This window comes from Rhinatrema bivittatum, chromosome 9 (assembly GCF_901001135.1).
Source record: "Rhinatrema bivittatum chromosome 9, aRhiBiv1.1, whole genome shotgun sequence".
NCBI classification, from domain to species: Eukaryota; Metazoa; Chordata; class Amphibia; order Gymnophiona; family Rhinatrematidae; genus Rhinatrema; species Rhinatrema bivittatum.
Genome location: NC_042623.1, coordinates 97,633,031 through 97,647,702, shown reverse-complemented (window position 1 = coordinate 97,647,702; position 14,672 = coordinate 97,633,031). Strand labels below are relative to the sequence as shown.

General features: G+C 41.9%; 1 protein-coding gene across 2 annotated transcripts in view; it reads right to left on the bottom strand.

Moving 5' to 3' along the window:
- LOC115099352 (kinesin-like protein klp-3) overlaps positions 1–14,672 on the bottom strand; it is a 122,562-nt gene that overhangs the window by 44,468 nt on the left and 63,422 nt on the right. For both annotated transcript variants that reach the window (XM_029616936.1, XM_029616935.1), the window contains exons 7-8: positions 13,118–13,231; positions 8,244–8,404 (exon numbers count right to left, since the gene is read on the bottom strand). In XM_029616936.1, the coding sequence (XP_029472796.1) occupies positions 8,244–8,404; positions 13,118–13,231 (275 nt within the window). The remainder of the gene's footprint in view (positions 1–8,243; positions 8,405–13,117; positions 13,232–14,672) is intronic.

Here is a 14,672-nt window from a genome sequence, read left to right as displayed (position 1 = left end):
TGTGATAGGCAAATTCTGGTCGGCTCCAATGCTGATGCAAAGTTGGATATCATCAGTGAACAAGTGACACTTAATATTAAAGGTCTGAATGAGATCACATATTGGAGACAGGGATCACTGATATAGTGGTATGTTCAATATTAATATTTGCAGAGTGATATATTAGGTCTAGAGAATGACCATGTTTGTGAGTGGGCACCTTGATTAATTGTGTGAGGCCTAGGTCAGCCATGTTGCATTGGAAGGTATTTGCAATGCCACTTTGGGAGAGGGGGGAGTTTCATGGAAATTGAAGTCTCTGAGGACTAAGATTTTGTGGGAGTTGATGGTCAGATCACAGATGAACTTGGATAATTTCAAAAAGGTGGCTGGGTGGGGAGTCAGGTAGTCGGTAGATTACGGCAATCTTCAGTCCTCCTTTGTCTTTGAAGTTTAGGACTAACAGTCAGATTTGCCTGTTTGTTTTGTGGCAACTGGGAAGTGAGACAGGCAGAGGTGAAAGTTGATAGCCACCCCTCCTCCACACCCTAAGAGTCAGGGAGTGTGGTAGCCTAGATAGCAGGGAGGGCAGAGTTGGGTGAGGGTCACTGTGTCACCTTCTCCTATCCAAGTCTCTGTTAGACAGAGGATGTGGAGGCTGAATTCTTCCATGAGATCAGTTAAAAGGTGGGATTTGTTGTTTGCTGATTGTGTGTTAAGGAGACCCAGCTGTAGTAATGAAGGGTCCTTATGTGTGATGTTGGTAAGTTTCCCATGGTGCAGAGGTAATTGGAGAAGGTATTTGGGGTGCTGTCATTTGGTAGGCTGAGATAATCTCCTATTATAAGTCACCTGTGAAGGGATTGGAACCCAGTTTCAGCACATTATCAGGAAAGTATTGATTAAGTTCAAGTATATAGGACCACTAGGTATGGGAAAGGTAGAATAAGAAGATGTATGAAGTCGGGGGTAGATGAGTACCTTTGGTAGTTAGTCACTGCATCACTGGTTATCGTAAGCCTCTAGGGATGGATGGAAGTATCACGGCTCCCATAGATGGGCGGTTTGGCTGGAAGTTGCTGTAGAGCTGGGGGAGGGATGCATGCCCCTTTGGCACGGCCCTTTGGTGTCAGACCTGCCGGTGGGAGGCCTCGGTTGCCTCCTTATGGCCTTTGGTGTGTGCTGGTATCAGGCGGTACCAGGGGATGAGGAGGAGGGAGAGCTAGGCCGGTTGGGTCTGCCCCAATTTCGACAGCAATGGCTGAGGGGATGGGGAGGGGGCCCTTGAGAGCACCGGTTAGGTCACTCCCCTTACCTCTGGGTGATGCTGGCTGCCGTTTGTGTTGCGCCTTTCTGGTGGCCTGAAGGAAGGAGCAGCAAGATTAATTTAAGCTGCAAGGCTAGTGCTTTACAGCTTTGACTTTTTTTGCCTACCGCTTCCATCATGGCATTGAAGACTCCCATTTTGTCATAAGGTTTATGAAAGTCAGCTTTTAGAGCAGCTGCTACTGATTAATGCATCACCGATCTTTTGACCAATCGCATTGTCAATGTTTGCATTCACCATGTTGGATTCAGTCTACTGTGGCTTCTCCTTATCCTTTCTACTTAATCTGGTTGTCATCACAAATGACACCATTCTCAAAAGTGAAGCATCAATATCTCCCAAAAAACACAGGTAATCTGCAATGCTGATTTCAGAGGTAGTGGATACAAAACTGCAGGTTCTGTGGGGGTGGTGTTATTATTTGTAAGGGTTTTAGGTGGATCCCTGGACCTGTGGCAGATGACCACACCCATCGGGGGGGGGGGGGGGGGAAGTTCCGTGAGGGGCCACAGGTCAGGCTCAGCGTAGGAGACACACACACACATTAGTTCTTTTATTATACAGGATTGGTGAATCACCAGAAATTGCAGTAGTGAGCTGGAAAGTAGCCCGGTTGGGCTTGTAGTCCCTCAGGCTCTGGAACAGCGACCCCCACAATGGCTGTGCTGTAATAGAGAGAACTGATATTGTGAGTAGTAGCAGGATATGCAGAGTTCAGGAATAGAGCCTCGTTGGTAATGTACTCACACAGTGGTCTCTCAATGTGGAGCACAGGAGCTGGAGTAAAAGCAGGCCCTCGAGGAGCGAGTACCTGGTTCCAGAGAATAGCTCTGAGAGATAGAGATGGTAACTCATAGATGTTATAGGCAGCGGTATCTTCCTGGCAGAAGTGGAGTCCAAGTAGCGAGTCCAGGAACATGGGCCCTCGAGGAGCGAGTACCGGTTCCAGACTGCGACCTGAAAGATAAGAAAGAGAGAGAGGCCCCCGAGGAGCGGGTACCTCAAATAGAGTAGGTCCAAAGGAGGCAGAGTTGCAAGGTATGGAGAGCGAATCCCATCCATTAGGAAACCTTTGCTAACTCGATTAGCTAGCAATCGCGTAGGCCTTTTGTATCCTGGATGCATGACGTCATCACAGGGGGATGCCCCTGAGGTTCGCGCCACTGAAGGTACTTGAAGCAGGGCTGCGCGGCATGCGTGCCCTATGGCAACTGAACAGCATGGCAGGAGGTAGCGCCCAAGCCGGTCCGGGGATGCCGGAGAGGACGGCAGGCAGATGCCGCGGCAGCCAAACGTCCGACAACTGCAGGAGGAGTCACCAGAGAGGTAAGGAGGGCGGAGTGGAGACGCTGGGCAGCGACAGTCGTAACAGGTGGCACCTTCAGCTCATTGCCCACATGATCTCTGGCTAACACATGTTTAAAGATGCAAACATGGCTTGGGGAAAGGATCTTGGGTGTTTACAAGTGCTCAGTATGAAATTTGGCACTCAACAAGTGTTAAGGACATTAAGTTAACAGTAATGTACAATTCTGCATTACAGAAAAATTCAGGCAACTTGAGTAAATTGTTAAGACCAAAGCCAAGGTACATGTGAGTCACACCTAATATGGCAGCATGCTCCCAGTTCCACTCTCCTCTCCGCTGGGCAGTTGAATTCCTGGCCCATTGTGTTTCTGAATTCCTGGATGGCTAATTTCCATCAGAATGAGGTTGTCAGGGAAGAGGAGATAGGAGGAAAGAGAGGGGGATGAAAGTGGGGAGAGTAGAGTTGGTGTCATTCTCACTTCTGCTAACAAACTTTCCCATCTGGTCATCTTGTAAGCCATGGCATGTTGGGGATGATCTCAATCTCTCTAATTTACTGCTAATTAGAGATGTGAATCATGTGCCAGATCGTCTTAACGATCAGATTCGGCTGGGGGGGGGGGGGGGAAATCTGATCGAAAAGATATGTGAATTGGAATAGTTTCCGATTCCAATTCACATCGCTAATTTTTTTTTTTTGGGGAGGCCCGTGCCGCTAAAAAAAAAACCCACCGACCCTTTAAATTGACCCCCTTAGCCTCCCCCACCCTCCCGACCCCCCCCCCCCCAAAACCTTTTAAAATTACCTGGTAGTCCAGGGGGGCCTCGGGGAGCAATTTCCCGTTCCCAGGCATCAGTTGCGCTAAAAAAAATGGCACCGATGCCCCTTTGCCCTTACCATGTGACAGGGTATCCATGCCATTGGCCGGCCCCTGTCACATGGTAGGAGCACTGGATGGGTGGCGCCATCTTTACTCATCAGCCCCAATTTGCGCTGATTTAGGACGATTTTAAAATTATCTAATGATAATTTTAATCGTTCAAAAACGATTCACATCCCTACTGCTAATACCCTTCCTAGCACTTGCATTATGCCAAAGAAAGCTTCCATCTGGAGGTCATAAGGTATAATTTTCATTGGCAAACTACTGAGATGATGCCTTATAGAAGGGCTTCCCAAACCTGTGTTGGAGACCTCACAGCTAGTCAGATTTTCAGAATATCTACAATGAGATAAATTTGAATACCATGGAGGCTCTGTATATTCAAATTTATCTCATGTATATTCATTGCTTATCCTAAAAACCCAACTGGCTGTGGGGCCCCAAAACAGGTTTGGAAAGCCCTGCCTTATGGAATATCTATTTTGCAGAAATGTAGGAAAGGGCATTTTCTGTGGCAGGCCCAAAGTTGTGGAACTCCTTACGTATCTCTGTCCAAACACTGACAGAGATGAGGGCAATAAAAAAAAGAGTTAAAAACTATTTTATTTAATTTGGTAGAATAGTTTTGGGCATCTGATCATGATGATTAATTCCATGGCGATATCAGCTGGCTATGAAAACATGGTATGGCTTTGTGTATATGATTGCATTAACTGTTTAACATCTTTCAAATAACTAAATAAATTTGCTAGGCACAGCTCTGCTGGGGAAGGGATGTCCTTGTTCAGAAACATGATTGACACCTAGACAACAGCTTTCAAAGATGACCAACTATTTTTTTTTTTTTGCAATTTATATTCTGTTGTATCAATGTTCAAAGCAGAGCACATTAAAAAAAAAAAGCATAGACATAGCCATCACTGACTGGAGCAGCTGAGACTGTTTTGTTTGCTTTATGGTAGACAGTCAGATACTGCTGCGTTAGTTCTTTTGGCTAGGGTACAACATAGGGAAATAAGATATAATTATATATTAGGCATTTACAGAATCAAAAGTTTGTTTTGAAAGTCACAGTCATTTGTTTGGGTCATTTCAAATAAAACAAATTTCATTTATTCATTTTATTTGTTCATTTATTTGCCATTATTCTCAATGGGAGAAGCAATACAGCCTATTCTGGTCTCCCAAATTGGGATTTTCTAATCATTTCTAATGAACCTGGTAGGATAACATCATCAGAAGGATGAAGGCATGCCAATGCATCAAGACCAAGTCAATGTAGCACCAAAAGTGGCATTAAGAATCCAAGGGGCAAAACAGTACCAGAAGGCAGGAGTTCTCCAAGGCACCATCACAGGAGCAAAGCAGAAGCAAGAATAGCCAGAACACCACAAGGCCCCAAAAGTGGGATAAAGGATCCCAACAACAGTATTATGAACCCTTCAAGGCTGCGTGAGAGAAGCAAAGCAGCACCTAGCATGGCACAAACAGCACAAGGCACCATGAAGGGGAAAGAAAGTAGTGATAGATGGTCCAAAGAGCTGAAAGAGTGGCATGAACACCCCAAAGGATCATGAGAGGCAAAAAGCAGCCATCCAGAGTGGGACGAACACCCCAAGGCTACAAATGAGGGGGCAAAGGACATCAATCAAAATGATACAAAGCCCTAGGCAGGAAGAAGCCAGAGGAAATTCCTGGAGGAGGCCTGATGTCATTTCCGTGTGGCATCATTTGGTAAAGAAGCTGGCTCTTCAGGCTTGGGTTTAGTCCTCCCCTTTCCTGTATATAATCTGATTCTCAAGTTTTTACATATCATCTGCCCTCTCCACCTCCTCATTGAAGGCTAAGGTGCTACTGACTAGAAGCACCACATTCTCCTCATCCATTAGCTGTTTAAAATCCTGTGATTCAGGGAATGCAAGACATGATTCGTCTTCTGAATCAGTTTTTGAAAATATTGCATCCATCAGCTGAAAATGAGCAATAATGAAGAAGTGAGGGCTTGGTTTCAGGAGCTACAGTTCTGCTGTCTCTGTCTTTTGCTGTGGTATAATCTGTTGAAGTATAAGTAACCAGAAGAAAACAATAGTTGTAAAAGCCATTAGAGAAGTCAGTTTGAAGATAAAGTCTGGTGGGTAACATCTGAGTAAAGTAACAGATGACTAGAGCAAGACCATGAGTCAGCAAGTACTATAAAGGAAGGGGATTTGGAAAGAAGCTGAAAGACAGCCAGAGCAGAGGAGAAAGCACCCTTAGGTACTGAGACTGGCTTGGAACAGCAGCAACAGCAGCAATTTGGCGATTAAAAACAGAAATGGTAGGAGCAGAGCAACACAGCAAAAAGAGTAGCTGAAACCCCCCCCCAAGGCATACCTCAAGGGCTGAGGCAAGAGGAGGAAAGGCATCAAAAATCCAAAGCACTGGGAGGGGCAAAGCAGTACCAGAAATGGCATGACAGCCCGAGGAGTGGTACAGCAATCATGCAAAGCAATGAATGGCCAGGGCAGGACCAAGACTTGACAAGTACTGTAAGGGAAGAACCTCAAAGACAGCCAGACCAGAGGAGGAAGCACACTAAGGTACCAAGAATGGCTTCTACTTTACCTCCTCTCCAATGGACTTTGTGGCATTGTGCTGAAAGCACCCATTGGCAGCTATCTTTGGCATGTCAAGGCCAATTTTCCTAGGAGCTCAACCAGGGACCTGAGCAGAGATGTGGGAACAGCCCATTCTCCTGGCAGCTGGAACAAGGAGAGGATTGGTGCCCGACATACAAATTTTCCTCCAACTTTCATGATTGTTCTCTCTTCCTAGGGAGAGTGGGGCATCCCCCCTTGTTTGTTGTCAGCTGCATTGAGGCCTTCCCTTCCACTGGAGAGTAGAGGGTGGGCTCCTGCCCTGTGCATAATAACCAGCAGAAGTATGGGATGCTTGTTGTCCCAGTTGGAGGCATGTCTACATGGTTGATCCTACCAATAGCATTTGCTTCTGTCAAAGAATAAATATTGAGCCATGTACCTGTTAAGTACATATGGCTGGTACAGTGAAACTGAGAATAGCTCTTTCAATCAGTTATGGTTCTCTGTTACTTAGATAACTGTGACAATTGTAGAGCTAATACATGCCAACAATTGCTGATCCCCAAAACATAACGCAGTGAATCACAATAGCACAACAGCAACACAGCCCCCAATGGGGTAGAGAGCAGAAAATCACAAATAGCACATAGGTATCAAAACTCCCAAAGTGTCAAGTTCAGGCAAATATAAACAGTACAAAGGTGTCAAAACCCCAAGGCTATCAGTGCAGACAATCGCGAATAATACAAAGGTGACAAAATCCCCAAGGTGTCAAAACTTCAAAGGGTAGATGCAGAAAATCACAAACAGCACAAAGGTGTCAAAACCCACAAGGCCTATAGTGAAAAAAATTGCAAATAATACAAAGGTCTGAACAGAAAGGCAAAAAGTCAGAAAATAGATGGGGTGGGAAGATAAGAACATGCCATCCATCACCTGGGTGGCCAATCCAGGCCATAAGAACCTGGCAAGTACCCAAAAACTAAGTCTATCCCATGCTACTGATGCTAGTACTAGCAGTGGCTATTTTCTAAGTCAATTTAATTAATAGCAGGTAATGGACTACTCCTCCAAGAACTTATCCAATCCTTTTTTAAACCCAGCTACATTAACTGCACTAACAATATCCCCTGGCAGCAAATTCTAGAGTTTAATTGTGCATTGAGTGATAAAGAACTTTCTCCGATTAGTTTTAAATGTGCCACATGCTAACTTCATGGGGTGCCCCCAGTCCTTCTATTATCCAAAAGAGTAAATAACTGATTCACATTTACCCATTCTAGACCTCTCATGATTTTAAACACCTCTATCATATACCCCCTAAGCCGTCTCTTCTCCAAGCTGAACAGTCCTAACCTCTTTAGTCTTTCCTCATAGGGTAGCTGTTCCATCCCCTTTATCATTTTGGTTGCCCTTCTCTGTACCTTCTCTATCACAACTATATCTTTTTTGAGATAAACCTTTTTTTTTTCTTTTCAACATTTTTATTTTAGGGACAAAACATCGCAATATAACCAAGAAAGAAGCAGAGTGACAGAAAGAGACTAGGATTCCAGAGGGGTACCACATAACAGTAAGGTGGAGAACCAGAAATGATATGGGGTGGGAGGAGAATCTTGTATTTTTTTTAATTTTTTCACATTATTTATATTTGGGACAAAACACACCAGAATAACCAATAAAGAAATAGGGTGGGAGAACTAGACTGGGATACAAACAGCAAACAACACAGAGGCATCTAAACCTCCGATATGGTGCATCAGGGACATGATAGATAGACATAGTAGCAACATGATCCCCAAGGTGGTACATCTGGGGTATAGCAGCTAGATATAGTGCTAGCAAAACCTCCATGGTGCTTTCTGTCCTCTTGCTACTTGCATGGAAATTCTGGAAAGCCCAGCAAAAGCAGATTGATTATCAAAAAAGTCCAGCTTTACTATCAAGTCTGGTGCTAGGCGAGGGCTCATGATGTCCCCTGCCATTCAGAAGACACGTTCGCTAGACACACTGGTTTGTGGGTAGGAGATAGTGCTGAACCACCTTGGCTAGGTCACGCCAGACCATGAACTTTTCTGCCCAATATGCTAGCATATCCATGTCTTATGTTTGGAAATAAAATATTGAAACCTGTATTATATTTGACTCACATAATGATATTCTTACCTGTGAATAAAGGTCTCTTCAAAAGTTTCTCCTTCAGCTGAGCTCTCCAAGCTATCACCAAAAATGGCTAAAAATATGGATATGACCTCATCTGGGTTATAATTACACTGCCGAAGAGCAGCAGCTATTTCTTTGTAATCTGTGATTGCAGGCAGGGCCTCCTGAAAAACAGTAGCAATGAAAGAGGCATCCAGAAAGTCACTTCTAATTTTTGATTTAGAGGAATATTTGTATTCAAAAAGTCAAAAAGTGAAAATAAGTTGCAATAGTAATCAAGTAAGGTTGGTTAAAATTTTAATAGGAAAGGGTGGAGGGATATTAGGACACGCCTTTAATAAAACAGGTCAAGATTTCTACAAAGCCACTGCTATGTTATTGCAATTAAATTATCAAAACAGCTGCATGAATGCAATTAGTTTATGTAAAGCAATAAATAAATATCTCCTAAGATCTATTATAGAAAGGACCAGTTCATGCTAGAGCTGCACAAATAGTATTACCCTGGATTATGCCCCAACTTCTTTTCTGTCTCTTTGAGATAGAGCACATGTTGAGGAGGTGTGTCACCTGCTCTCATGAATATGCTTATGAGGTCAGCTGCTTGAATGAATGGGAGAGGGTGGATCCATCAGACAGAATACTCTTAACTATAGACTCATGCTATAAAGGCACATATTAATGAATTGCAGCACTTAAAGCAGCAAGATCTTGACCTTAGATACCAAAAGACAAGACCATTGCCGAGCTAAAAATCAACCAGGCAGTCAAGGGGTGGGGAGTCCTTTCGATGTCATAGCTGGCCTGGTGGCTTTCCCCCCTTTGATGAGTTATCCTGGGGCAGAGTGGAAGAAGACCCCTTCTGATGACAGATGGATTGGTCCACTTCCAAATTTGCAGCCATGTAGTTGCTTACTTCCACCACCACTGTAGTAACAGTGATGGTGGCATGCTCCTTTGACCCCCTGGCTTGGCTCCCTGGGCAGGCACTCATCTTGCCCATCCCCTTTCCAACAACCTTGCCAAAAGGACTCATGGTCCAATACTCTTTCCATTGTCTGTTTATACATCAACACCATTAAAAACTGACTTTCCCATAATCGCCTAAAACTTAATACGACAAAAACTGAAATTATTCATCTATCATCTATCCCACATTCTGCCTGCAGCCCCCCTTCACATTTGGATTGCGATGGTACTTTACTGCTTATTATATCTGAGTCTCGTAATCTCGGCATCATAGTCTATTCTAGTCTTTCTATGACCCATCATGTATCCTTGATTGTAAAAAATTCTTTCTTTAAGCTCCATATTTATTTATTTATTTAAAAACTTTGCTATACCGTTGCTAAGTTAAATACCATTGCAACGGTTTACCTGTAGGCACATATTTAATGTAGGTAAAGGTGTACTATAGTACATTCTAACAGGTGCCGTCAAAGTTTCGGTTACAATATATCATTAGACATAGTCATTTAGCGAGGTATTCATGACCAATTGTACCAAGGTACTTACACTGGTAGTTTTATCACACCAAGTTTTATCACACAAAGTTTTATGCTTTATTGTGGGGTAGAAATCATAGACTAATCTACTGTACAGTCTTAAGGACTGTGTGTCGGTGCCTTTCTGTCTTTTCCCAAATAATTTCTCTCTATTCTCCTGTCTCTTTGTAAAATGCTTGTTTAAAAAGCCATGTTTTTAAACTTTTCTTAAATGTCTTGAGATCACTTTGCAGTCTGATCTCTGGAGGCATTGTGTTCCAGATTATGGGTCCTGCTAGTGATAGAGCTCCTTCTCTCACTTGTGTCAGTCTTGCTGTTTTAACTGATGGAATGGTTAGGAGTGCTTTATTTACTGATCGGAGGTTCCTGTGTGGAGTGTGTACCCGTAATGCTGTGTTTAACCAATCTGATTTCTCATCATAAATTAGTTTGTGAATGATACATAGGGTTTTGTATTTAATTCTGTGCTCAATTGGTAGCCAATCTAACTCTGCTAGGGTTTCAGTTATATGGTCACTCCTACTTTTTCCGGTTAGTATTCTAGCTGCTGTGTTCTGAAGTATTTGCAGTGGTCTTAGTGTTGTTGTATTAGGTAGTCCTAACATAAGGGCATTGCAGTAATCTGTGCTGGAGAAAATGAGTGTCTGTAGTATTGTTCGGAAGTCATTTTGAGTTAGTAGTGGTTTAAGTTTTCTTAGTATCATGAGTTTTGCATAACCTTCCTTTACTTTTTGTGATATGTGTTGTTTCAGATTGATTTCAGGGTCTATTATTATCCCCAGGTTACGTACTTTCCCCGCTAGTTCAATTCTTTGGTTGTCTTTGAGTATTATTGATATGATGAAATGACTATGTCCTTTATTACACCTGGAAGATTTCATAACCATCTTACAATCTTTAATTTTCAGTAGACTTGACTAATCATATGCTCTGTTATTTGGCCTACATAATAATTCAATTTTCCCCCTACAATTAATTCAGAATGCTGCAGCTCACATTTTAACTGGCAAATCTCGTAGAAACCACATTTCCCTTGACCTTTACTCTTTGCACTGGCTACCTGTCAAATTCAGAATAAAATACAAAATACTTACTACAATCCATAATCTTCTATATGATGAATCATTGACCTGGCTCAGTTCACAACTTCACATATACAAACCTAATAGAAGTCGACGCTCTGCTCAAAAAAATCTTTTACAAGTACCATCAAAATTGCCCATCTTGACAATCCTAGAAGATATGCATTCTCAGCTGCTGGCCCCCAACTCAGGAACTCTATTCCAGATAACTTGAGACACCTTGGCAATGTGAAAGAGTTTAAAAAGAATTTAAAAACCTCTCTTTTTAAATGTGCTTTCAGTCCTAATCTTACCGCTTAGCTATCCCTCCCCTTCTACCAAGCCTATTTTCTCCCCGCTACCCCTTTATTCTGATTCATTTTACTTTTGTTCATATGTTATGTATTGTTTTGTAGATTTTACACTATTTTAGTTTTTATTTCCAATTTTAACTATTTATTTTTATGAATTTGGTATTTTATTATGTATGTTTTACTGTAAACCACTTTGACTACATTTACGTATAACAACGGTATATAAATAATTTCAAATAAATAAATAAAATGTCTCTTCCATTTGGGTCAGACCAAACCTCTCATTAAGTGTATCATGTCTTTCACCTGGGTTGATTGTGGAACTGAATCATATGAATATATCAGGAAAGTGTTTTCATAGTCCTCTGACAAATCGGTATATGTATTCATGTCAATGTGCAGTCTCCCAGGTATATCAGGCTCATTACTTGTGCTGGCAATCTTTTGGTAGAGCTGACACAAATGTTGAGAGACTGCTGCCCTGGCTTTGACCTGGCACTAGCTGCTCTATGGCACCTGTTGCGCCAGTACAAGCCCTGATAAACCATCTGTCATATCTTTGAAAACAGCAGCACTCTGCTTCTCTAGGGAGAGTTTCATTTTGGTATATTCCAGGACTGGCTAAATCCAATCCTTGAGAGCCACCATCAGGCCAGATATTTAGGATATCCACAATGTAGATGCATGAAAAAGATTTGCATGCACTCCCGCCATTGTATGCAAATCTATCTCATGCATATTCATTGTGGATATCCTGAAATTCTGGCCTGTTTGTGGTTCTTGAGGACCTGAGTTCGCCATCCCTGGTATAATCTCTTGAAACCAGCTGTGCTTGTCAATTCAGTTGTGGCTCAGATGGGTTCACCATCAGAATCTCAGGCACAGCTGAGTTCTTTCAACCATGAACAAAGCCAACCCCTCCAGGTCGTGTCACAAATAAAGAACACATTACTATATAATATATAATAAATAAATATGATTGTACCAGACCACACACACACTTGTATTCTTAACCACTTATACTACTGCTTTTCAAATGTGAAGCTTTACTTAACAGTAAACGAAACCCAAGCAACCTTAAAGGGGAAGGTCTTTAAAGTATTTTGCCCCTTTTATCCACTTTAGATACTACTTAAGATGGAAAGCTACATTTTTCTGTCATATCCTTTAGTTTGCTGCTCTCTTTTAATCAGATTTAGTGTCTCCCTTGTTTTCTCTCTTTCTGCCCAGCACTCATATACTGTGTGCCTCCTCCGTCCCTGTGCGCTGTGATATCATCACCAACAATGCAGCATGGAAGTCTGAAAAGCCTAGAAACTTAAAGGGCCTTCTTCTGCCTACATTGTATTGCTCCGTGAATGCTAATTTGTCAAACACATAACCAGAAATGTATTTTTAGAGACTTTACAGTTTATCAGACCTTTCTTTATTATGGCATTTCATCATGACAGTTTCCTTAAAAATACACCTTTCCCTTTGTCTCATCCATTCCAATTGCATTTAAATGATAGATTTTCTTGTAAATAGCTGTTTGATATCAATAAATACAAATATTTCATACAAATAGATTGAATCATTGCTGAGTAACAGTGTCCTTGCAAGTAACACAGTACCCAGCATGGCGATAAATGTACACTGGACTCACAATTCTGTATCAAGTATTGAAGTAAGACCTGCAGGTTCACCAGTTGCTTATTAGCCAAAGGCCTTTGATCTTCCCATACGAATTCAGCAGCTGTCCTGTGTGGCTTGGGGCGGCAGCTAGGTGTTTACCACAGGTTCGACTTACCTTTGTTAATTGCTTCAGTCTTCAATGACTAATTATAAATATGAGGGGGAAGCAACAAAAGAAATGTTGCAGACCCTATAAAAGAGTGACCTGTTAATTTGTTGAGCAGTCAAAACGTTTCCTCAGCCTTTGTCTTACTGCATCCACCAATGATTTTCTATGAGTAACCACTCTTAATAATACTCTTTTTTTTTTTTTTTTGGGTTACCTTCACTTGTTGTACGCGATATTTGATGAAATCCAAATTAATTTCCCACTGCAATGGTAAAATAAGCCAGGCCCCAGAGTTGTTATCAAAGTATTTGCAGACATTTGTTCTTTCCTGTGACCAAAATGAGAAGAGGGTAGGGTGATTGTATTTTTGTATGTTGTTATCCGCCTAGATTGACCAGCTCATTATAGGCAGATTATAAATATTTTAAAATAGATACATTTATATGTTACCTGTGAACCGGAGTGATATGTATTGTATACAGGAACTTCCGGTATATAAAAACCAAAAAATAAATAAATAAATAAATAAATAAATGATAGGGTTTTCTGTTAATGAACCGATATTCTAGCAATATTAACACCACTTTGACTTCAGCAAATAAATACATTTCATCCAGTGATGCGCCTCCTCTTTTCACACTAGCTTTCCCATGCTTGCTAGTGAAATCTGAGATCAGCATCATTTGACATCTAATACATCCCATTCTAGTATCTCCTGGGCTACATACTCGCTAGCTCTATTTTTCAGGACAAAGCTGATCTATTCCCAGTTTTATCCATTGCCCAATGCCCATATGGACTTGTAGTTCTGATTTCTCTAAGAAAAATTGGACTAGTTTATATAGGCAATGGGGTAAAATCAGGGCTGGAACTATCTTTCCTGAAACTGGAGCTACTTAGTAACTCATAGCCTGTAAGTTCTTTAAGCAGGAGCCTCCTTTCTGTCTATCAGAACATAATATAAGAAACGGAAGCCTTATACAGTATATATAAACTATGAGGTCCATATTCAGACACAGTCTCGATAGTAAAGTTAGCCAGATAAACTTATCCGGCTAATTTTGGAAGAATATTCAATAGTGCAGCTGTATTATTGAATAGAGCTGGCTATGTTAAAGTCAGCCGGCTAACTATAGCTAGCTAACTTTATGACAGGTCTTTGGATCAATCAGACTTAGCTGGCTAAGTCATCCAGCTAACTGAATATCGGAGTTAGCCGGTTGACATGACCAGCAAACTCAACTCCTCGCAGTTACGTCCCCGGAATGCCCCTAACTTATCCAGCTAAATTCTAGCCACCTAACTTATTAGCCGGCTAGAATATAGCCAGCTATGTGCCCAAATATTCATTTAGCTGGCTAACTTCTGAGTTAAATGCTTTTGGATATGGACCTCTGCATTTATTGACCGATTAGAGGGGGTGGTGTTCAAAGTAAACTTCATGTGTTAAGCAATATGACAATTTTCCTGAATAGAAATGATCAATCATTGGATAAAATACCCATCTAAAATGACAGGATTTCAGTGTTCTGCATGAACAAATTTAAGGGAAGAATATACTGAAGGAATTACATCTCCCTCTGCAAAGCCGAATGTCAATGGAGTCATTCCATCAAGGCTCTGCTGCATGTGTCCGTGTTCAGGGCAGGGCAGGACTCTGGCTTGGTCTCCTGTCTCAGTCTACATAGAGTGGCTCTCTGCTGGTCTGCCAGATTCTTGCATGTGCTACCTTTGCTCCGCAAACTCTGTGACAGCACCTTGCTTGGCTG